The sequence below is a fragment of the Sebastes umbrosus genome, chromosome 10 (assembly GCF_015220745.1).
Source record: "Sebastes umbrosus isolate fSebUmb1 chromosome 10, fSebUmb1.pri, whole genome shotgun sequence".
NCBI classification, from domain to species: Eukaryota; Metazoa; Chordata; class Actinopteri; order Perciformes; family Sebastidae; genus Sebastes; species Sebastes umbrosus.
The window spans coordinates 4757564-4783366 of record NC_051278.1 but is presented as its reverse complement, the minus strand read 5'-3'; the positions used below and the strand labels follow the sequence as shown (position 1 = coordinate 4783366).

The 25803-nt window shown below is 41.6% G+C and overlaps 1 protein-coding gene across 19 annotated transcripts in view; it reads left to right on the top strand.

Annotated features, from left to right (window-relative positions):
- The window catches only part of LOC119495526 (NACHT, LRR and PYD domains-containing protein 12-like), a 52961-nt gene that overhangs the window by 9034 nt on the left and 18124 nt on the right, over positions 1-25803 (top strand). For 5 of the 19 annotated variants that reach the window (XM_037782104.1, XM_037782107.1, XM_037782106.1 and 2 more), the window contains exons 7-8: positions 18214-18387; positions 19590-19763. The exons of 3 other annotated variants lie outside the window; for them this stretch is intronic. In XM_037782104.1, coding sequence (XP_037638032.1) covers positions 18214-18387; positions 19590-19763 — 348 coding nt within the window. Of the gene's footprint in view, positions 1-2538; positions 2586-2724; positions 3835-13553; positions 13659-15689; positions 15769-15930; positions 16160-16313; positions 18118-18213; positions 18388-19589; positions 19764-20161; positions 20336-22285; positions 22333-25803 lie in introns of those variants that run through there. 11 more of the 19 variants (XM_037782113.1, XM_037782111.1, XM_037782123.1 and 8 more) reach the window with 7 other exon arrangements.

The following is a 25803-nucleotide window of genomic DNA, read 5'->3' as shown; positions in this document are numbered from 1 at the left end:
TATTATTATTATTATTATTATTATTATTATTATACCTAATGCAGTTAAGCACGAACTGAGATTCTCACACCCTTTGACAGCCTGAATTAAAGAAATTACGCATTAATTTCTTAAACTTACCTTTACTTCCAAAAGCAACAGAGGTTCACTTCAAAGTAAAGTATTTAGTGATAGCTATATCATTCAGAAGAACTCCTTAGACAAACGTCATGATGGGAATATAGCACTTTGAAGGGAGCTGGTTCAACATTGACCACAATAGCTGTATATTCTGTTATGAAGAAATATCTCCTATTTTTCTTGGTGTGATGTATGACTGGCTAGAATCAAACATCTTTTCTCTCTCCCATTTTACCCGAAGTTACCGGTAGGCTATATTACATTTGGGGTCATAGTGGAGGATAAGAAAACTAAATTTCTGTTGAATACTTTACACAACCCTTATTGTTTGTTTTTATGAGATAACTAGCACTGTATTGCAAATCACTGAAGTATATGAAAAAGAAAGCAGCAAAAAAACTTCAGAACATTATTGATGCCTTTGCGTTATTAGAAGAGCCCCTTAAGCTATTTTATTACTTTACTTTTTTGTCTTTTATCAGATTATAATTCGGTTTACATTGTGTGCTCCGTTTTCTAAAGAGCCTACTACTACTGAGGATATATCACTTGCCATATATTGTACATTTTCCTCTTAAATTTAAAAAAAGCCCTACTGTCAGTTGTAAACTCGTTGCTGGTTATATATATATTATGTAACAGGATGAGGTGCAGTCAAATTACCATTGCAACACCGCTGTCTCCTAAACAAACACTAGCTGCTGCGGTTAGTAGGCTAGGCTACTACAGCAATAGTACCAGTCTACCAGACTGCTAGCTACCGCTAGCTACCAGCTAGCTACGAGCGAGCAAGCTCATGAACGCTACGTAAACTGGTGTACGCTACGTTCATTTTCTTTTACATTTTTTTTATTTCAAAATGACAGTATCCATAGTAACAGCAGAAAACATTAAAATCATTTACATACAGAAGAAGCATAGCGAAACATAAACAAAGAGCTGTGACAAACATAAAAGGACAACAGAAATGAAACAAAATCAACATAAAATTTAAAAAATTTAAAAATTTTAAAAGACAACACGAGAGTATGACAATAATTTCACTAAAAAACATTAAAAATATTGCATACATTCATTGCCTTTTTGTTTTGTGAGGAAGAATTTGTTGACAGATATAATTCCATTTCTTTCATAAATACAAAGAAATTACGTTTTTTTTGGTAAATTTACACTTGTGAATGTGGAACTTCGTGAGAATTAAAATTAAATTAATAAGAAAAAATACATTACTGTCTTTGTCACTGTAACCATAGCAACCAAATATAATATTTCTATAGTACAGTGCAAAATCTGAGAAAATGTTAACAAGTATAAAATTCTTGACATCTTTCCACAATTCACATGTAAATTTACAGGACCAGAATAAATGAGAGCGAGTTTCAGGATGTGATTCACAGAAGGAACAATTTACATCTATATCACTCTTTAACTTTTGTAAGAAATGTTTCACTGGATAGAATCTCTCGATCAACTTAAATGACACCTTTTACCTGATTTGTTAGAAGGAACTTTTGCTGTAAGGACCAAACTTTCTTCCAGTCAATATCACTAACAAGATTACTCATATAAAATGTTGCTGCCGGAGTAGAAACCATGCTGTCCTGAAACAAGGCCCTTATCCTGGAGTTTACACCTCTATTAACAGACAAACAGACTTTAGCTAACGGAGATTGAATTGGGTCAGGGGGCTACAACCTTTCTCTGTTTAACTGCCGGAGACTGAGACGGTGTGATGGGAAGAGGTGGAAAATCTTCTTCCATCATCGTTACCTTCACTGCGTTGGAATCTGAGCCGAGATAGTCGTGCATGTTGTCGATGAGTGTGTTCTTAGCTTCAGTTTGCCTATCAAGAGTCGTTGTAGCAGGTATGCTAGCAGAGTTAGCAGAAGTTAACGCCCTCCTAGCGTCGGCCTTTCTTTTCTCTTAGCTTTTCATTTTGGTTTATTAACATTAACCAAAAGTAGTCGGGTAGAATTACAGTCGAAATACAAGTTAAAATAGTTGTTTTGCCCGCACTATATGTAAAAAAAAACAGTTAGGTTTGCGGAGCTCATCCAGACACGACTGCTCAGAGCGCCATCTTGCGCGCCCCTGTACGCTACATGTGAACAAGCCGTGACAGCGGCACGACGCAGTGTGACGCAGCGTGACGACTGTGACCCCGTGACCGAGTCATGTGACCAAGCGGACGCTACTGCGCATGTACCATGTTCCCGAGAACCGCCAAGATACGGGTACTTTTCCAAGCCATTTAGGCTTCATGCGCCAATGAGCAACTCTCATAGGAATGACCGAGTCCCGCCTCCAACGCTGTATCCAGTTCTTTTAATACATCCATGGTGTGTATGAGAGCGATGTAATGTCCATGTTTCCATGCTGAAAGAGGAAGTGCTGCTCTGACCCCCCTCCTCCTTTCAGGGTGGAGCCTGCTGGAGACCGATGGTTGACACCAGGTCTGAGGAAGTGTAAGTGTGTTTTTAATTTGATTCATGAAACATTCAACCAGCTTCAAACTGTGACATCACTCATTCAGATCTCTGATGTCATCATCAAAGATGATAGATTAATAACTGCAGCTGTATTGTGTCTTGTTCTCTCCATCAGATTCCTGTGAACTCACACTCGACACAAACACAGTAAACAGAAACCTCAAACTGTCTGACAACAACAGGAAGGTGACACGTGTGAATGAGGCTCAGTCATATCCTTATCATCCAGACAGATTTGACCGCTATCCTCAGCTGCTGTGTAGAACTGCTCTGACTGGTCGCTGTTACTGGGAGGTCGAGTGGAGAGGAAGAGTTTATATATCAGTGAGTTACAGAGGAATCCGCAGGAGAGGAAAAAGTAAAGACTGTAGGTTTGGAAGGAGTGATCAGTCCTGGAGTCTGTGGTGCTCTGATGGTGGTTACTGTGTCTATCACAATAACAGAATAACATCCTCCTCCTCCTCTCCCTCATCCTCCTCCTCCTCCTCCTCCTCTGGTAGAGTAGCAGTGTATGTGGACTGTCCTGCTGGCACTCTGTCCTTCTACAGAGTCTCCTCTGATACACTGATCCACCTCCACACCTTCAACACCACATTCACTGAACCTCTTTATCCTGGGTTTGGGTTCTGGTTGGGGTCTGGTTCAGTGTCTCTGTGTTCTCTGTAGGAGGGAGAGTCTCCTCCTGTTAGAGAAACTCTCTCACTGCTGATAGTTCAGTCTGTACAGGATCACACACAGCTGATGTTAGTTCGTACCAACCTGATCTCTCAGTGGTTTTAAATGCAGTTGGAGCAGGTGAGGGGTACCTGAGCTGGGCTGGAATCGGGGGGTTGAGAGCTCTCTGGGACTTGTGGTGTTACCGATGGACGGCTGAAAGAGCTGAGCGAGGTCGATGTAATTACCTGAAATGATCTGTTGTCTGAGAGAAGGCGTGAAACTTTTTTTTTTTTAATTTTGTGTATAAAACTGAACTTTGTTGATTTGTGTGAAGAAACACCTTCAAATGTCAAACAAGAGTCTTTCAGGATCAAATTCAGCATCTGTGGAAAAATACTTCCAACTTGTAAAGAGTTGGTTTGATTAGAACAAACTAAATTAATCATCTTTGGTCATCGTGTGACAAATGAACAAACTTTGATAAGTGACGTTGAAATAAAAATAAATCAAAGTTTTAGGATGATTCTAGATAATAAATGATGGAAATCACATATAAATCATGTCAAAGCAAAAATCAATCACAACACTGTATAAAATGGAGGATTTATTAATTAAAGCTTCATAACTCACGTTGTATTGTTCACTTTTACTTCTATACTTCACTGACTGTGTGGTCGTTTGGGGAAACTCATAGAATCAAATCAGATTTTTATATTTCAGAAGAGACAAAAGAAGTTTGAACCAAACTACTGATCAAGAACCAACTCAGCTGTTTATTAAATGAAAAGCTAAATAAATCTTTTGTTTTCTACTCAACTGTTTTTTTCTTCTTTGTGTTAATTTTTAATTTCGCTTCATTCTCCCTCCAAAGTTTTCCTCCAGTGGTCAGAGTGAGTAACTGCAGCACTCTCCATACAACACTGTTCATATTAATACACACATCTACACAACAGCATACTAGCATTTCCTGTGAATCCTTTCAGAATAAAGTCCCACATTTCCTGTCTGTGTTCCAGTTTGTAGCAGCAGAATGCAACATATATCAGTCCTATAAACACCAGAGAAGAAGAGACACAATCTATTTCTGACTTTATGAACTACTGAGCAGAGCTGACATGATGTAACATTTAAAAAGTCCTCACATCAGGACAAAATCATCTCTAACTGTTTATATTTGGATAATTTCCAAACATTGAAAACCGCCTGTAATCTGAGTCACTTCAACTGACAGGATGCACTTCATGTTTGTGGCACTAGAGGGCGCCAAATCCTCCTCCATGACGAGTAGCACTCGTCCATTAAAGAAGATCTTAGCTCCATTATTCCGTCATTCTTCTTCAAAACAACCATCAGGACATTCAACAGTGGTTTTAACTTGTGATATCAAAGACAAACTATCAGTAAGTCATTCACACGAGACACATTTCTGTCTCTGGTCCAATGTGTCAAACATTTCCACCAATTATGAGCTACTTGTACTTTACAGGAGTATTTCCATGTTGTGCTACTTGTGCTACATCTCAGAGGTACATGTTGTACTTTTACTGCACTAGTCAGGTGGAAGGTGGGTGGAGCTGTGATGGGAATTATGGGATGTCACCAAATTATTTTAAGTAGTAAAATTGCCCCGCCCCAACAGGTAGCCTGAAACCAGATCAACAAGGTGGAGTGATGAATAAAAACACTCTCATGTCAGTCTCTGTTGTCTTAATGAAGGTTTTTATTCAAGTTGTGGCCAAGAAGCAAAACTCTACACAACAGTGACTACAAAGGTTTCTGATTGATCATCTGTTCCACACTAGTCTACATATATACAAGAAAACAAGGTGACAAAGACGGCTGTGCATGGACCCTTTAAACTATCTGGTCTGGGGCCTGTTTCACAAAAGCAGAACAAAGGTATCCAGGATAAGAGAGAAAGCGAGGCTTGACCTAGTCTAGTCAGTTCATCCTGGCTTAATTGGTTTCACGAAGGCCGAGCCAGGCTGAGGAGGAGCGACTAGGTTGAGCCAGGTGTAAGTAATTCAGATAGATGCGCGTTCACTGCTTTCCTCAATAGACCACGAAGTCGATCTCAGATCTACTGATGCTGAAATGGAGTAAACACTTTTAATGGAAGATTAGGAGGAAGTTAAGCATATAATATCTAGAAGAGGAGATACGGCCGTCGGCTGCTGTAATAAAACAGCGAGATAAAAACGTGGCAGACAATAGCAGACCGACTCAATGCGTAAGTAGCCTAAATATAGGCTACATAACGTTACATTCACTAACCACTGCTGTTAACTGAAACCGTCATAATTAAATCATTCAAGGAGTTACTGTCACTTCACCTTAAAAGTGAGCGGTGGAAGTTATTATATTATTTAGGAAATTTACTATGAAGATTAATTACAACCACTAATCCACAATGCTAGAATGCAACGATACCATATACTGCATATATAACAATGATTAATACATTATGTTACATACTGTACATGCTTACAGTGTGAGCTGGAATGATCACTTACTTCTCTTTCTAATCTCCTCAATGTCTTCCTTTTTATCTCCATATCTCGGTCCAAGTCCTGCAGGTTTGTTTTGTGGTTTTAAACGTTGACTCTTTTTAAATAAATCACTTTTTCAATTGATATTTGCACCTCTGCAAACTATATTTGCTTTTTTACGTGTGTGCTGTTGCCTACAGACATCTGACAGTTTGTCAATTCTTTAAAACACATTAATTAGCACAGAAGGAATTGTGCATGGTCGGCCCTATTACTACCATTATTTATAAAGAAAGAAAGAAAGGAAGAAAGAAAGAAGGCTGGATGTAGCCTATGTCAATGGAAATACTTATTTAGTCCATAATGGATAAGAAGGCAGTGATGTGGTGCTAATGGAAAACATAATTTTTAACAGGACCCAGATACTGTACAGTCTGAGAGCAGCCTGGCATCGTAGTGAGTGTAGGACATCCACACCATGCAGATTTAACAACTGATGTGTTTTACAGAATTCACAAACTGTCAGATGTCTGTACAGCACACACTGAACAATACAAACTGAGGGGATTAGAAAGAGAAGTAAGTTATAATTTCAATGTGCACTGTAAGTATACACAGTAACGCAATCCATTAATCATTGCTGTGTGTTTCTCCCCCAGCAGACCAGTGATCCAAGAAAAATAAAAGGTCAAAGCATCGTGGTGTCCTCTCCCTGTTGTTTCATGAATATACAGAACACTATATAGTTACTGGTCCAGTGAACTTTATCAGCCATTTCTAATCAATGATATATGCATCAAATCTCTAACAACAATATGAACAGCAGTCTTCATAAACACAATATAACCGTAATAATGATTATCACATGAATGATTATAAAAATTAAAATGAATGATGATCACAATGTTAAAATAACAGTACTAAACTGAATGGTGGTATGTATTCAGTTAGTACTTATTTGTATTAGCCTGCATTAAAATATGGTATTTGAATGCAGGCTAATAAAGATAAGCTAAATACATGCATAAGATCATGGACTAACTGTAAAAACACACTGGTTTCTGATCGGAGTGACTGCTGACTGAACAGATCAGACAAGAGGATAAATCAAGCCTGGCTGTTATTCTGGTCTGGAGCAGGCTAGCTGCACAGAATAAATCTCCATGGTAACTTGTGTGCCACTGCGTTCGTGTAACCGAGTCAAGGCTAAACTGAGCCAGGATAACTGGAAAACCCAGGCTTAATTCGTTATCTTGGTTTTGTGAAACAGGCCTCTGAACAACAGAATCCAGGCTGTTGTCAAAGCAAGTCTTTACACGTTGTGATTGTAGCTGCCAACTGCTACCGGGGTTCACCTCAGCACACAAAGTCAATGGGAGGCCGTATCCAGCTCTCCTGCTTTTTATTAAGCACACACACAATACACAGTTTCAACACGGGCGCCGTGCGCTCTGGCTGCACACAAACTATACAATATTTGATTAAAGAGGTCGTATCTCAGTGGCACGCTCTTGAGAGCCTGTCCCAGGCATCTCAGGCCTCCTGTCCCAGCCTGCCCTACTGCATATAAGAGAGCCAAGTCCTCCCAGCTGTGCCCAATTAACTCACCTGAGCACTGCTCCCTGAGTCACTCCACCACTCTCTCCCCTGCAGCTGAGCAGTGACCACGCCCTCCCTCCACAGTGATGATTTTTCCACAGATGCTGCATTTGATCCTGAAAGACTGTTGTTTGAGCTTTGATGAGTTTTCTGTTTATCAAATTTTTTTAAATATTTGTATAGTTGATGTTGTTTTGCACAATCTTGTGAGCACTGCCACTTTGCATTTCGCTGCAGATCCTGTATGAGTAACGTGACAAATCAAACTCTTGAATCATGAATCTTGTTTAGAGTAACATTTGATCCTGTGAGCGCAGCTCAGACTCCGTCCAACCAGTCCGACTGCATACTTTCACAGTGAAGTCAGGACACACACACCCTCTGATGAAGGACAGAGGCGTCACTTCACTTCATCTGATGGAAGTTGAAGTGAAGTACGAAGCTCCTTTTCTACACAGACCTGCTGAAGACAGAAGAGAGCTGCACGCTGATGAAGTTCATGGCTATAAGTTCAGTAAGTGGAGCTGTGATTGGTTGAGACGATGTCTTTGATTGTTGTGGTTGGAGAAACGGTTGAATTGATAGTGAACGTGTGATTGTTTAAAGCTGCTTTCAAACACAAATGTCAGCTGGGAAACAAGTTGGCCGCCTGTGAGCAGGCAGAGAGAAGCTGCGGTTAGTTTGAATGTTGAAGTCCAGATGAAGTGTTGCTTTGAAAGATGACACTGTGATGAAGAAGATGAGTTCAGGCTGATCTGGGGTCTGTCAGGGCTGTTATTGATGTGGAGGGGAAGGTAGTAACTCTTCCAGCACTAGGACCCAGCAGGGATCAGAGAGCTCACCTGGGCCTTTGTTCCTGCACAGAAACACACCTGAGAGACACTCTTTGGGTACGTCCCAAAGCTCTTAATTTTCGTTTCCTCGCTCCTCGCTTCTCGCTTTAACCGGAAGTTGTTCTGGTGCGCCATCTTGAAGACCATCCCAAAGCCCTTATTTGTGCATCGAGGATCGAGGATCGAGGAGGCTTGCCGGAGGAGCTGTGAGCGAGGATACACCAGTGTATCCTCCACGGAAGTCTTTTACCGACCGACACGCCCCCTTATTGGATATCAGTCACTGCTTGGACGCTGCTGATCAGACTGATCTGATAACTTTACCTCTCAACATCACTGGAGTTTTATACCGGAGTGAAAACAGATCACAGATTAAACGTTTTATAGTTAAGTTGTCTTCTGATTCATCATCTAGTTAAAATCTGTGTTAACTGAAGCTCTGAACAGCAGCAGAAGGACCTGCAGTATCTCTCCTTCACACACTTTCAGTGAAGCAGCTCGACACTGAGAGGGGTTTATAATAACTGATGAACTGATTCAAAATAACTTTCTGCATTTTTTAGAAAGATTTGTCTTTTCATGATCTGTTATTTCCCCCGTTAACTTTTATTAATGAAACTATTTAAGTCAGAGAGAAAAGGAGAGTCTGTCTGTCAGCAACAAACACCTTTTACATCATTTATCCTCATTTCCAGGCTGATAATTCCTGAATGTCGGGTTTGATATAAGTTACATCATTTACATTTTCCCTTTAGCCTAATAAATAATGTCCAGTGTTCAAAAAACACCACAGTCATATTCTGGGTTATTAAATAATTAACTCACAATCAGAATATCAATAACTACAGACGCTAATAATGAATAAATAGTATAAAGAGCACTTGTCTTTATTAGTATTAGTACAGTTCAGACATAAACAGCTGTTAAAGCTGACTGACAGCTGATCCAGCTGTGATCAGCTGCTGCTGTCATCAGAAACGGACGTCGCTTCACGTGACGCTTCAGAGGAAACGACCGTCTCATGTCGCTTAAATCGTATTTCCTCGTTTCCTCTCTCCTCGCATGGTTTCCTTGCTTCTCTCCATGCTTCCCTGGTGGGAGGGACTAAGACGCAAGGAAAAGACGCAAGTGAGGGAAACAGAGATGCATTAAGAGTTTTGGGACGCAGCTACAGACAATTTCCTGGATTATTCGACACACACTCCGAAGCGTCGACACAGCGCGTCACATCACTACTTTAAACTATCTGGTGAAAACAACAGAATCCAGTCTGTGTCAAAGTGAGTCTTTACAAGTCGATTTTTCCACAGATGCTGAATTTGATCCTGAAAGACTGTTGTTTTGAGCTGTGTTGAGTTTCCTGTTTACAGTAACATTTGATCCTGTGAGTGCAGCTCAGACTCTGTCCAACCAGTCCGACTGCTTACTTTCACAGTGAAGTCTGGACACACACCCTCTGGGAGTTAAAGTTGAAGTGAAGCACGACGCACCTTTTCTAAACAGACCTGCTGAATACAGAAGAGAGCTGCACACTGATGAAGTTCATGGCTATAAGTTCAGTAAGTGGAGCTGTGATTGGTTGAGACGACGTCTTTGATTGTTGTGGTTGGAGAAACGGTTGAATTGATAGTGAACGTGTGATTGTTTAAAGCTGCTTTCAAACACAAATGTCAGCTGGGAAACAAGTTGGCCGCCTGTGAGCAGGCAGAGAGAAGCTGCGGTTAGTTTTACTTTCGAATTACAGATGAAGTGTTGCTTTGAAAGATGACACTGTGATGAAGATGAGTTCAGGCTGATCAGAGGCCAGAGGCCTGTACTACGAAGCAGGATTTGCGGTTATCGAGGTAACTTCAAGGTTAACTCTGGGCTTTCCGTCCTACGAAGCTGGTTTACTTCCTACCGAGGTAGATCTCCATGGTAATTTATGCTGAACGGCTAACCTGCTCCGGAGCAGGTTATGTTCCAGATAAGAGATCAATTTGTATAAAAGCACCTCCTACTGACCAATCAAAGCTCAGTGCGAGGATTATATGATAATATCACACACATACGAATAAATTTAAGTCATAATCCAGACTAAAAACAACACAGTTTGAACTGACAAATGCAGGAAAGACAGCTGACTTTATGTTGGGGGTGTTTACTGCTTTGAATTACATTTTTATATTTATTTGTTTTTACTTGCTCTTGAGTCCGTTTCACACCGCCACGCAGCTGAAAGGATTTTTAAAAACTCATAGACGCTATTCGATACTCGTAAGGTAAAAATAAGTGTATACCATTCATCTATTATTATTGTAAACGCTATTTATATTTAGACAAGTACACTTTACTTTGGAATATTCCGTTAAATTAAGAAATCTGTTAAAGGGACTATTTGTAACTTTCAGAAATGCTTCTTAACAGCGACACCTGTGGCCGTGAAATCAACGAAAGTCAGCTTCGGGCTCGCGCTTGCTCGCTCTAAATATACCTGAACGAGCATCGCTCAAAACAGTGAGGCGACACACGTCAGCTAAAAGCACAATATCACTCTATATTTCAGCTGCTTGGCAGTAATGTTAGCTGACCAGACGAAGGTCTCTCCATGAACATGATTTAGATCTGGTCCTAGTGTTGGCTTTTCCTGCCTAAGTGCAGGCTGAGGTAGTGGGGCTCTGCAGCGTGTCTCCCTGCTCTCTCCGCCCGCAGCCGGAGAGAGCAGAGGAGACACCTGCACCCGGTCGGTAACGAGAGGGTAAAGTTACTCTCTGAAGAGCTCCGTCGCTTCACAAGACACGGAAAACCTCTGTTGGTCTGGAGGAACTGCAGAATTTATTTCTGCACAAACGTCCCCTTTGCATTCACTAGATATTCTCAGAGCTAAACTCTTCTGCAGTGTGAAGTGAGCGCGCGTTCAGGTCTAGAGGTGGAGCGAGACAGCGAGGACGCGCGCGCATTCTGAGTGAAGGAGAGCATGCAGCGGAGACGAGGCTCCAGCCACACGCGAGCGCGCATATGCGAACGCGCATGTGTGACGACCCGCTACATTTATGCGCGTACAAAGTTACAAATAGTCCCTTTTAATTTACGCATTCCCACATCCGGAGTTTTTTCTTTTACCAGCTGTTCTTCCTGCATTTGGCAGTGTTACTTTTAGTCTGGATTATGTGTTTAATTTCTTTGTATTTGTCTAATATAGTTTACTCTTTGTTAAATGTGCCGCTCTGCCTGTCTGTCAGTAGTCTTGTTCATGTCTGTGATTGGTCGGATGCTGCAAACACCTCCTTGTTCATGTGAACGCGCTCATTGTTGACAAATTATTGATTTCTTAAGTAGTCGTGTAATAAGATGGATAATGTTCAGCTAGCGGGTCATTGTTGTGAAAGAATCTCCGAGATGGCGATGAGAGACCTGTCGGGAATGACCAGCTCGCTGTACATTATCCCTTACATATCATATATATACTGTATATCACATTACGTGTCTGTTATACTGTCTGAAACAGCAGACTGATCACATGTTGCATAAATGTTCATACAAATGCTGTTCGGAGCCCTTTAGACACACTCTGAGATGGACCACAGGTCCAACACTTTGTCATATGTCATGATGTATCCATGGCAATGATTGAAGTCCTCATGTTAACCCTCTGGTCCCAGCAGTGTCTCAGTCTTAACCTGATAACAGTGATCATTTAAACACATCACAGTGTGACTGAAGTCTGTGGAGGGCTCAGTGTGCAGGTCCAGAGGCTGGAGGTTTGTGTTTCAACAGCAGCTACTGAGCTCCCCCTGGTGGTCAGTGAGGTTTACAGCTGGTCTCAGAGTTCCTGTCAGTCCACTATGATCCTATGATTTTGTAAAAACTCTTGGAGCTACAAGCTTTTGCTTTGGGGCAAATAAACTTCTCTTGAAGAAACTGTTAACTCAGCACTGCTGTCTCAACATCAGAAGGTTCAGAGTTTGATTCCCTCTCACGGTGGCTTCCCTCATGGTTGACACTGCAGAGTTTCACATGTGAACACAGCAGCTCAAACACCATCATGTTGCTGTTTTTAAGGTTGAATTTAGTTTGATTTAAAATAATTGAAATGAGTGACATCATGCAGTTTCCCTTTGTGCCACCAGAGGGTAACAAACCCACTAACAGCCTCATTCAAAGGAGACATTAGTGGTGACTCCACCAGTGATGATCAGGATGTAAAGGATGTCAAGGATGAATGATCAATGATTGGACTGATGATCTCTGTGTTGCCTCTACAGATGAAGGTAGAAAGTCTCTGGGAGCTGATGTGGATGTGAATTCAGCAGCAGCTAACAAGGTAACAGGATTGATTTGGGATTATTGGACTAGCTCTCACTGCATGCTCTGACTGGATATAGTAGACCTGGAAAAAGGGGAACATTTCAAATGTTGGAGGGCGTTTCAAAGTCAGTCAAATATAAGTGAAAAGTGATGTCATCCCCAAAGAAACAGCAACCTGAGGTGTATTCCTCTAGTCTTTAAACAATCCTAAAGACTAGAGAGCATTGTGAATGTCATTTCACAGATAGGACTCTGCAGCTTAAAGGGCCAACAACATAGAAACTGTCCTGTGAGTGTATTTAGTATCGAGGTGTCGTGATGAAGAGAAATAATGTGTGAGCTCTCCCAGCAGGTTGTTGTGATTGTGTGAAGGTGTGGGCTCTGCTATGAATCAGGGTGAGGACAGAGAGGAGGGAGTCCCTCCCTCTAAAACCTCTCTGTGTGGGGAACATGACAGCCAGACCAAAGCTCAGAGGTGAGATGACCATCTCTAACTGTCCACGACTCTTCTCCATGTCACAAAGACTTCACTGAGAATGTTTCTACATTTGTGAGCTTTAATGAATTTCATTCTATCAGGATCCATCAGAGACCAGACTGTCCTGAACCTGAACCTGAACCTGAACCTGAACCTGAACCTGAACCTGAACCCAGCTGTGTGTCCATCAAGAGTGACCGGTCTATGGATCGTCCTATATTCTTCAAAGATGGACGCCACTCAGTTGATCAAAGGTGAGGATTTCAAACTGATAATGAAAAAAAAACTTTAGGGAACTTAAATATAGGAAAGGACACTCAGTTAAAACTCGCTGCTTTGACACAACGTCCGTCCTGCTTTCATCCTAAATGGACGACATTACTATTCAACCATTATGGTCAGCCCACAGCATAATTTCCTGCACACTGCACAGAATACAGCTTTAAAATATACAATAAATTAAACATTGAATTCATAAAGAATGTGACTACAAATTACCAGGATACAAATATACAGCGTGGAGTTAGGTGTATGAAATCACTGACGGGTTTTGTCTGTGTGTTGTGGGTGCCGTGCAGAATTTATTTTGTGTTTCTATCAGCAGGAAGCTGAGAAAACCAGAACCCAGCTGTGTGTCCATGAGGAGTGACCGGTCTATGGGTCTTCCTATATTCTTCAAAGATGGACACCACTCTGTTGATCAAAGGTGAGGATTTCAAGCTGATAATGAAAACAAATTATGGCTTTTATCAAGCGGCAACCTCCGCTGCTGAAAAATGAAGCCACCAGCAGCTCCCACTGTCAGACCTCTACTGGTGCTAGGAAAAGTCTCTCGAGCTAAGGCTCCATGCCAAAAGGATGTTTATTTGGCTCTACATTAGGGATGGAACGGTTTCAGGTAAAAAATCCGAACTGTTCGGTTCGCTAGTCACGGTTCGGGTCATGAAATCCGAATTGTTCGGATCATTTGAAATAAGTTATGAGGCAGATTGTGTATTTGTTCATGTATAGTTAGGCTCCTGTTTTTTGTCACATGAGAAATCAAGGCCTATTGAAGGAGGCTGGAACACGGGCGGACAGGTAAGGGGTTTAACACATGCGCAGTGTAACTGAAGCTGCATTGTGCGTTGCTATTGGCTCAATTTCGGCGAGTGCAGACCAGATTTTATTGTGCATGTGTTGATGAAGCGTGACCCAGCCTCCTTCACAGTGGAGAGTGCGGCTGTCACTCAGATAAGGAAATGGCACGACAGTAGACACGATAAAGTACAGTTAGAGGATACACCAGCATCGTTTGGCTCTGCTGTATGGGAGCATTACGGATTTAGTGTTACCATGAAAATGACGGAAAAAAGTGGTGGATAAAATGGCGACTGTGTGTAAGCACTGTGCAACACGTGTGGTTTATATTAGCGGCAACACTTCCAATATGATGAACAATTTATGAAGACTTCACTCCAGTGTGTCCGTCGATAGCGTAAGGAGGAGAGAGTCGGGTAGGAAAGAACAACTCCTCCCCGCAGCATTTAAACAGGATCTACATGCAAATTCAGACAGGGCAAAAAACAGAACTACAGCATTGGGGAGGTTTATAGTGAAAGATATGCAGCCTTATGCAGTTATGGAGGACGCTGGATTTCAGCATATGATTACGTAACGTTACTTGAGCCACACTATACACTTAAAAGCAACACAGTAATTCCAGCAGTACAATCCCTGTAATGTGTTTTATATTTATTAATTATTTTTAAATAACACTGGCACAGAAATCCAACTGTACTCCTTTCCAAATACTGCACTTTTTGAGTGGAAAAACTAATTTTTCAATTAAGAGCTGATAATCAGGGAATTGAGACATATGTTAAACTGTTCTTTTTTTATAGTTCTGGTTGAGCTTATGCTTCAATTTATGTTGATGGCCTTAGTCTATAATCACATCATACTTATATGAAAATAACAAAGCTGCATTTTTTGTTTGCACTAATTACTGTAGAATACCTATTCTTTCAATTAAGATTTGAGAATGAAGAAGTGTTTATGTTCCTTATGTAAGCCATACTTTTGTTAAGGCAAACCTTTGTTAACTTATTTTTGCCAAATAAATGAAAAGCATGTTGAAATCAGAATATGACCTCCTCGCTGTAACATAAATGAACCGAACCGAAAACCGTGATATGAACCAAACCGTGAATTTTGTGAACCGTTCCGCCCCTACTCTACATATATGTGAGTAGGGGTGCAAACTATTTATCAAAGTTGTGATCAAATGTGAGGATCTCAAACTCTTAATGAAAAAAAAATGATGTGTTTTTATCAGACTCTCAGCTGTGAGATCTCCAGTTTTTAAGCCTTTACTGACTCAGTTGAAGATGAAGTTTAGCCTGGGAGCTGTCCAGTTCAAGCAGTCTGACACTAAGCAGCTCCACTGGAAGAACTGGAGGTTGTGGGTGCTTTGCTTCAGGGCACTTCAGCAGTGTACACATGGAGGGGTTGGTGAGAGCTGTTGGGACTAAACCAAACTGACTGGTGAAGAAAACACTGAGCTGAAAGACACTAACAGCTGCAGTCTGAGCTGTTGATTCTCAGTGGGATCAGCAGGACTAGTAAATCTTTACCACGACAGAGAGTCATCTGATTCACTGGACACATCCAAATATCACATCATTGACCTTAACCTTGTGTTTGTCTCTGTGTGGACAGACATCATATGAGCCTATTCTTCATGATTCCTCCACAGAGTGGACCAGGAGAGCTCAGAGGCTTCCAGTGGTCAGTCTGCCCAGCAGCATCAAACACACCTGGACTCCATATTTATGGTCTGTACATGTACAACAACTACTTTTACATCTGTTCTGTTCACAATCATCTCCATGCTGCACTTTTTAGACCAGTGAATTGTCAGTCTGTCCAACATGGATCTGATGTTTGGTTCAATGATTTTAGTTTGATTGTGTCATTTATATAATATTCTGTTCCAGCTGCTGGAGGAGAACATCGTCACTTTTGTGAAGAACGAGCTGAAGAAGATCCAGAAGGTTCTGAGTTCAGATTACCCAGAATGCTTAGAGAGTCAGAGGGAGGATGAGGAGGTGTTGGACGGTGAGGATGAAGAGCAGAGGAGGAGCAGCAGAGAGGCTTTTCTGAAGATCACACTGCACCTCCTGAGGAGAATGAAGCAGGAGGAGCTGGCTGACTGTCTGCAGAGCAGTAAGAGGATTTGTCTAAAGATTTAACATGCTGGATAAATGGGACGTTTACTAATGTCTCAAGAGATGGACCAAAATATATTCATATACTCATTCTTTGAGGAACTGAAATGTTCAAATATTTTCTTATTGATCTTCTTTGTGTGTTGATTCAGAAAGTTATTCTGGAGTTTGTCAACGTGAACTCAAATCTAACCTGAAGAAGAAGTTCCAGTGTGTGTTTGAGGGGATCGCTAAAGCAGGAAACCCAACCCTTCTGAATCAGATCTACACAGAGCTCTACATCACAGAGGGAGGGACTGCAGAGGTCAATGATGAACATGAGGTCAGACAGATTGAAACAGCATCCAGGAAACCACACAGACCAGAAACAACAATCAGACAAGAAGACATCTTTAAAGCCTCACCTGGAAAAGATGAACCAATCAGAACAGTGATGACAAAGGGAGTGGCTGGCATCGGGAAAACAGTCTTAACACAGAAGTTCACTCTGGACTGGGCTGAAGACAAAGCCAACCAGGACATACAGTTCATATTTCCATTCACTTTCAGAGAGCTGAATGTGCTGAAAGAGAAAAAGTACAGCTTGGTGGAACTTGTTCATCACTTCTTTACTGAAACCAAACAAGCAGGAATCTGCAGGTTTGAAGAGTTCCCGGTTGTGTTCATCTTTGACGGTCTGGATGAGTGTCGACTTCTTCTGGACTTCCACAACAATGAGATCCTGACTGATGTTAAAGAGTCCACCTCAGTGGATGTACTGCTGACAAACCTCATCAGGGGGAAACTGCTTCCCTCTGCTCGCCTCTGGATAACCACACGAGCTGCAGCAGCCAATCAGATCCCTCCTGAGTGTGTTGATAGGGTGACAGAGGTCAGAGGGTTCACCGACCCACAGAAGGACGAGTACTTCAGGAAGAGATCCAGAGATGAGGAGCAGGCTGGCAGCATCATCTCCCACATCAAGACATCACGAAGCCTCCACATCATGTGCCACATCCCGGTCTTCTGCTGGATCACTGCTACAGTTCTGGAGGAGGTGTTGAAGACCAGAAAGAGAGGAGAGCTGCCCAAGACCCTGACTGAGATGTACATCCACTTCCTGGTGGTTCAGTCCAAAGTGAAGAACATCAAGTATGATGGAGGAGCTGAGACAGATCCACACTGGAGTCCAAAGAGCAGGAAGATGATTAGGTCTCTGGGAAAACTGGCTTTTGATCAGCTGCAGAAAGGCAACCTGATCTTCTATGAATCCGACCTGACAGAGTGTGGCATCGATATCAGAGCAGCCTCAGTGTACTCAGGAGTGTTCACACAGATCTTTAAAGAGGAGAGAGGACTGTACCAGAATAAGGTGTTCTGCTTCGTCCATCTGAGTGTTCAGGAGTTTCTGGCTGCTCTTCATGTCCATCTGACATTCATCAACTCTGGTGTCAATCTGATGGCAGAAGAACAAACAACATCCCAGAAGTCTAAAAGAAGAAAACTCAAATCTGCAGCGACACATCTCTACCAGAGTGCTGTGAACAAGGCCTTACAGAGTCCAAATGGACACCTGGACCTGGTCCTCCGCTTCATCCTGGGTCTTTCACTGCAGACCAATCAAACGCTCCTACAAGGTTTGCTGACACAGAGATTAAGTAGCTCACAGACCAATCAGGAAACAGTCAAGTATATCAAGAAGAAGATCGACGAGGATGTCTCTGCTGAGAAAAGCATCAATCTGTTCCACTGTCTGAATGAACTGAATGATCGTTCTCTAGTGGAGGAGATCCAAGAGTCCCTGAGTTCAGGAAGTCTCTCCACAGGTAAACTCTCTCCTGCTCAGTGGTCAGCTCTGGTCTTCATCTTACTGTCATCAGAAAAAGATCTGGACGTGTTTGACCTGAAGAAATACTCTGCTTCAGAGGAGGCTCTTCTGAGGTTGCTGCCAGTGGTCAAAACCTCCAACAAAGCTCTGTAAGTACAGAGATAGTTGGATTCATATATCATAACTTAAATACTCTGCTGTCTTTTCAACTTATTACTTGTTTTTCTTGATTATTATCTCCTCAGACTGAGTGGCTGTAACCTCTCAGAGAGAAGTTGTGAAGCTCTGTCCTCAGTTCTCAGCTCCCAGTCCTCTAGTCTGAGAGAGCTGGACCTGAGTAACAACGACCTGCAGGATTCAGGAGTGAAAAAGCTGTCTACTGGACTTGAGAGTCCACACTGTACTCTGGAATCTCTCAGGTCAGATCAGAGTTAGGGTCTGGGTATCATCGGATAATCCGTTTTTCCTTTTGAATTCAGAAAGGAGAAAACGTTTTTTTATTTTTTGGTTTCTGAATCAAAAAATGAAAAACGAACCCAAACCGGGCCGTTTTTTGTTTTTGCGAATTCCTTTTCTCATTATTCGTTTTTAACTGAAGAACGGAAGTCACGTGGGTTTTTCGTTTTTTCTTTTTAAACCACAAACGAAAAATGGAATCATGTGGTGCTCTGTTTGTTTTTTGTTTCCAAACGAAAAACGAAAAACGAAAAAAACAAATTAAAAAAAACGATCCGATTTAGTTTCTTCAAGTTTCTTTCTGTCATTTTCTGTTTTGAATCGAAGAGCGGAGAACGGCAGTCACGTGACCCGGAAGTGAAGACAAACATGTCAAAATAAAAGAAACCAAAAACGAGAAAACGGCCGTTTTCTCGTTTTTGGTTTAAAACGAAAAAATAAAAAAACGTTTTTTCCTTTTTGAATTCAAAAGGAATAAGGGATTATCCGATGATACCCAGACTGCAGCCCCCGCGCTCGCGCGACTGCACATGGAGCAGAAATGCTCCCTCTCAATGATGCTTTTCCGCTCGCAGATACTGTTCTGTGTACGAGTTTTGATACTAATTAAACGCCATACAAGGGCACCTCAGTGATTGTAATGGGGGAGGGGCAAGCGCTGCTTTTACACTCTCCCCACCCAGATTTATCCTGCCAGTCCAGGGAATTGAACCGTTGACTTTCCGATCTCAAGCTTGCTTCTCTAACCTTTAGGCATCCACTGCCCATAATCTTACAATCTCTCTCTCTTTAACAGCAAAGCCTAACTTTGTATTTAACAGTAATTAACCACAGGAAATGTCCATCCTTCATCCTAATATCGATTCTACAGTACTTCCTGCATACAGTAGAGCACACAAATGAACTCTTGCACCAAAATTGGCAACTCCTGACTGGTTAAAATCTAGATGAAGTTTATACTGTATTTCAGTTTCACTGAACATATTTAAAGTGTTCTTGTTTTTGGCTCAGTGATAAAATACAGGTATCTTAGTTTCCTGTGAGCTGAACTGCTAACTGAGATCTTTGTTCTATCTGATTGTACTTTAGTCCAGACTCATTATCACAGACGATTACATTTTAAGACTAATGCTATTTTTCTTCTTCTTGATTATTGTCTCCTCAGACTGAGTGGCTGTAACCTCTCAGAGAGAAGTTGTGAAGCTCTGTCCTCAGTTCTCAGCTACCAGTCCTCTAGTCTGAGAGAGCTGGACCTGAGTAACAACAACCTGCAGGATTCAGGAGTGAAACTGCTGTCTGCTGGACTGAAGAGTCCACACTGTACTCTGGAAACTCTCAGGTCAGGATTCACAAACATGTTCAACTGATGGCCACTTAAAACCTGATTTATATTAATGCATTAACTCCTAACCTGCATAAGATTGTCTCTGCTTATATTATTCAAACCAGTTGAGTTTATTTAGTTTTAATCTCTTTCCATGAACATGTTTTATGTTGTTTTCTTGTCTTCTTCTGTTGTTGGAACTTGAAACATTAGACAGGAATCAGAGAGCTACCAGTAATGTTATCAGATTGTTGATGGACATTAGAGGGTGTTTGGTTGTGACTTGAAAAAGATCCGAAATAATGTTAATGTAACCCCACAGTAGCCCACAGTATCACAGTACAGCGGTAACCTCCCAGCCCTCACATTGCCCTCAGACTATGTGACATGTGTGTTGTTTTGTGTGTTTGCAGTCTGTCAGGCTGTCTGATCACAGAGGAAGGCTGTGCTTCTCTGGCCTCAGCTCTGAGCTCCAACTCCTCCCATCTAAGAGAGCTGGACCTGAGCTACAATCATCCAGGAGCCTCAGGAAGGAACCTGCTGTCTGCTGTTCTAGAGGATCCACACTGGAAACTGGACACTCTCAGGTATGAAGAGGCCTGCTGCAGCCACAGACAATCAGTCTGATAGAGGAGGTAGAGCTGGAAACGTTTTCTCTGTCACACTGTCAGCCTGGCTCATATGACCCTGATTTACCAAGCTGACCTCAAACAACCAGAGCTGATAAACACTGACTCATCAAACTGTTTGTGTCCCACATCAGAGCATCAATACAGACAGAAGGAGTCAGGGAACAGTAGCCAGGATGTGCCAAAACAGGGAGGGAATGTGATGAAATGGTGTTTTTCTGGAGCGTGGTCTTGTTTCAACATTAGAAATTAGAATATAGGATATTTGTGTATTCTGATACGTTGTCAGGCGTCATGGTGGGTTGACGTCATCACGCTGCAGGTTTGTGGGCTCATATCAAACAACCGTTGGATGTTTTGACGCTTGTCATCTGCCACCAGTGTGTGTTGCTCTTTAGTCCAGAAATGATTGTGAAAAGAAACAAAGAAACAAAAAAGACCATTTTCATTTAACAGTGAATCTGTTTTAACGCTCTTCATAAATCATCACAATAGGAAGGTTTTGCTGTTTTAAAGGAGTTTATCTTTACCAGGTTTTGGTTTGTTTTGCACTGAGAGCGAGTTCCCTGGCTAATAAGAGTCGACTTGTTGCAGGACTCGCCACAGAAACTACAGGTGACAGTCAGCCATGTGTCGGAGACGGAAGAGGTTTATTTAGGACTGGACCAACACTATAGGTGGGACAGAGGAAGTGTTCTGTGGCTGCAGAAAGACTTGATCTGTAATATCTTCACCCCCATATTAAAGATAATAAAAACCAGTGTGGACTATTGCTAGGAGACGGGATGTGAACAGTGTCAAGGTCAGGCACAATGAAAAAATAAACGTTAGGTTTTGTCTCGCTGCATTTACTGCTGCATAGTATTTTACTGCACGTTGGATGTAATGATGAAATTAAACTGAGAGCGTCTGTCTCCACAGTAAATCATCTGTTGAGTATTTGATGGTTAACCGCTGTGAAACAATCAGAAAATAACTTTTTATTCTCTCATTCACAGCACCACCACGCTGTCTGTCTCTTCTACCGCTCGCCCTCTCAGCTCACTCACACGATCTCTCTCTCTTTTTTTCTCTCTCTCTTCTTTAAAATGAGTCAGGAAGCAGTCAGCAGATTCTAAGTTTACTTTTAATGTTATCAGCAAAGAGAAATGCTCTCCCCTCATCCTAAATTGGTCCTAAATCAACATTAGAGTACTCCCTTGTTTTATGAAAGAAGTGGTACAGTTGAAGCAGCAGCGTTGTGTGTGTTTGACCAATCAGCGACGGTCATCCCTGCAAAACTGACGCTGAACGTTCCTGTACTTTAAGAAAGTACTTCACTCTGACCCTGGTCCCTGGTTCCTGGTCCCTGCGGTTGAAACACAATGAGTTCCTCAAAAGGTTCCTAGTTCTGGGGGAAAGTTCCTGCGGTGGAAATGAGGCTTTACATTCATCAGGTGACACAAACACAAAGACTCCTGATGAATCCTCATGTTGCTCTGTAACTGCTGAATGTGGAAGCAGCTGGTTGATATCATGTTAGACACAACTACTTTATAAGCTGATAATGCAGATGTTGTGTTTACAGCTTGTTTTCACTGAACCACAAGTGGACAAAGAAATCAGTTGATGCAGTTTTAAACATTTGATTTACTGACTCACTGGTCGAGGAAACTGAGTCTGGAATGTATGATGATTGTCAATATAATACTGATAATAATAATTCATTAATAAATGAACATAATGAGCTATAGTCAGAAGAAGCTCCACTGAACTAAAAGAATAGTAGCTGACTAATAATAAGTGCTCCATGTGAACATGTGAGTCCATTTGTGTAGAATAACAAAGCTGTGTGTATGAGAGCGATGTAATGTCCATGTTTCCATGCTGAAAGAGGAAGTGCTGCTCTGACCCCCCTCCTCCTTTCAGGGTGGAGCCTGCTGGAGTCCGATGGTTGACACCAGGTCTGAGGAAGTGTAAGTGTGTTTTTAATTTGATTCATGAAACATTCAACCAGCTTCAAACTGTGACATCACTCATTCAGATCTCTGATGTCATCATCAAAGATGATAGATTAATAACTGCAGCTGTATTGTGTCTTGTTCTCTCCATCAGATTCCTGTGAACTCAAACTCGACACAAACACAGTACACAGAGACCTCGAACTGTCTGACAACAACAGGGAGGTGACATGTGTGAAGGAGGTTCAGTCATATCCTGATCATCCAGACAGATTTGACTACTATCCTCAGCTGCTGTGTAGAACTGGTCTGACTGGTCGCTGTTACTGGGAGGTCGAGTGGAGAGGAAGAGTTTATATATCAGTGAGTTACAGAGGAATCAGCAGGATAGGAGACAGAGAAGACTGTGTGTTTGGAAGGAATGATCAGTCCTGGAGTCTGATCTGCTCTGAGGATGGTTACTCTGTCTATCACAATAAGAGAATGACATCCTCCTCCTCCTCCTCCTCTGGTAGAGTAGCAGTGTATGTTGACTGTCCTGCTGGCACTCTGTCGTTCTACAGAGTCTCCTCTGACACACTGATCCACCTCCACACCTTCAACACCACATTCACTGAACCTCTTTATCCAGGGTTTGGGTTGTGGTTCTGGTCCGGGTCTGCTTCCTCAGTGTCTCTGTGTTCTCTGTAGGAGGGAGAGTCTCCTCCTGTTAGAGAAACTCTCTCGCTGCTCTCCAGATAGTTCAGTCTGTACAGGATCACACACAGCTGATGTTAGTTCGTACCAACCTGATCTCTCATTGGTTGTAAATGCAGTTGGAGCAGGTGAGGGGTACCTGAGCTGGGCTGGACTCTGGGGGGTTGAGAGCTCTCTGGGACTTGTGGTGTTGCCGATGGACGGCTGAAAGAGCTGAGCGAGGTCGATGTAATTACCTGAAATGATCTTTCTGAGAAATTGTGAAACTTTTTTTTTTTTGTTTAACTTTGTGTATAAAACTGAACTTTGTTGTCTTTGTGTGAAGAAACACCTGAACACTTGAATGTCAAACAAGAGTCTTTCAGGATCAAATTCAGCATCTGTGGAAAAATACTTCCAACTTGTAAAGAGTTGGTTTGATTAAATTCATCATCTTTGGTCATCATGTAACAAATGAACAAACTTTGATGAGTGATGTTGAAATAGAAAGAAATCAAAGTTTTAGGATGATTCTAGATAATAAATGATGCTGGAAATCACATATAAATCATGTCAAAGCTAAAATCACACCACTGTATAAAATGGAGGATTTGTTAAATAAAGCTTCATAATTCACGTTGTATTGTTCACTTTTACTTCCATACTTCACTGACTGTGTGGTCGTTTGGGGAAACTCATAGAAGTAAATCTGATTTTTATATTTCAGAAGAGAGACAAAAGAAGTTTGAACCAAACTACTGATCAAGAACCAACTCAGCTGTTTATTAGATGAAAGACTTTAAAATTCAGAGAGTTGGTGGATTTTCAAACAGCACAGATCAGGTATAAAGTGAGAAACTAGTGAGGACCTGAAAGAGTCCAAATGATTTGAGAGGAATCTGCAGGTTTAAGGACTGATGTAAAATCACTTGTGTTAAAGAGGTGAACTTGTGGAGCAGCTGTAGTGAGGAAATCAATCATAAAGAATTATTTAATGAACAAATATAAAAGTGGTGTTAGTATAGTAGAGATGGTGTCACATTAGTCTGATGTTAACAGCCAAAAGACTCAATAATCTGCAGCTTTTCACTAAATAAATCTTTTGTTTTCTACTCAACTGTTTTTTCTTCTTTTTTTGTGTACATTGTTAATTTCACTTCATTCTCCCTCCAAAGTTTTCCTCCAGTGGTCAGAGTGAGTAACTGCAGCACTCTCCATACAACACTGTTCATATTAATACACACATCCGCACAACAGCATACTTGCATTTCCTGTGAATCCTTTCAGAATAAAGTTCCCCACTTCCTGTCTGTGTTCCAGTGTGTAGCAGCAGAATGCAACACATATCAGTCCTATAAACACCAGAGAAGAAGAGACACAATCTATTTCTGACTTTATGAACTACTGAGCAGAGCTGAGTCCACACATCAGGACAAAATCATCTCTAACTGTTGATATTTGGATAATTTCCAAACATTGAAAACAGCCTGTAATCTGAGTCACTTCAACTGACAGGATGCACTTCATGTTTGCGGCACCAGAGGGCGCCAAATCCTCCTCCATGACGAGTAGCACTCGTCCTTTAAAGTAGATCTCAGCTCCATTATTCAGTCATTCTTCTCCAAAACAACCATCAAGACATTCAACAGTGGTTTTAACTTGTGATATCAAAGACAAACTATCAGTAAGTCATTCACATGAGACACATTTGTGTCTCTGGTCCAATGTGTCAAACATTTCCACAAATTATGAGCTACTTGTACTTTACTGGAGTATTTCCATGTTGTGCTACTTGTACTACATCTCAGAGGTACATGTTGTACTTTTACTGCACTACATTTATCTGACAGCTTCAGTTACTTTATAAATCAAAGTCTCTGCACAGCCACACAGCTGTTTTCAATCTCTCTGGCTGATTACACCTCCAGTCAGGTGGAAGGTGGGTGGAGCTGTGCTGGGAATTATGGGATGTCACCAAATTATCTGCACCAATGATAAGTAGTTAAATTGCCCCGCCCCAACAGGTAGCCTGAAACCAGATCAACAAGGTGGAGTGATGAATAAAAACACTCTCAGGTCAGTCTCTGTTGTCTTAATGAATGTTTTTATTCAAGTTGTGGCCAAGAAGCAAAACTCTACACAACAGTGACTGCAAAGGTTTCTGATTGATCATCTATTCCACACTAGTCTACATATATACAAGAAAACAAGCTGACAAAGAGGGCCGTGCATGGACCCTTTAAACTATCTGGTCTGGGGCCTGTTTCACAAAAGCAGAATAAAGATATCCAGGATAAGAGAGAAAGCGAGGCTTGACCTAGTCTAGTCAGTTCATCCTGGCTTAATTGGTTTCACGAAGGCCGAGCCAGGCTGAGGAGGAGCGACTAGGTTGAGCCAGGTGTAAGTAATTCAGATAGATGCGCGTTCACTGCTTTCCTCAATAGACCACGAAGTCGATCTCAGATCTACTGATGCTGAAATGGAGTAAACACTTTTAATGGAAGATTAGGAGGAAGTTAAGCATATAATATGTAGAAAAGGAGATACGGCCGTCGGCTGCTGTAATAAAACAGCGAGATAAAAACGTGGCAGACAATAGCAGACCGACTCAATGCGTAAGTAGCCTAAATATAGCCTATAACGTTACATTCACTCACCACTGCTGTTAACTGAAACCGTCATAATTAAACCATTCAAGGAGTTACTGTCACTTCACCTTAAAAGTGAGCGGTGGAAGTTATTATATTATTTAGGAAATTTACTATGAAGATTAATTACAACCACTAATCCACAATGCTAGAATGCAACGAT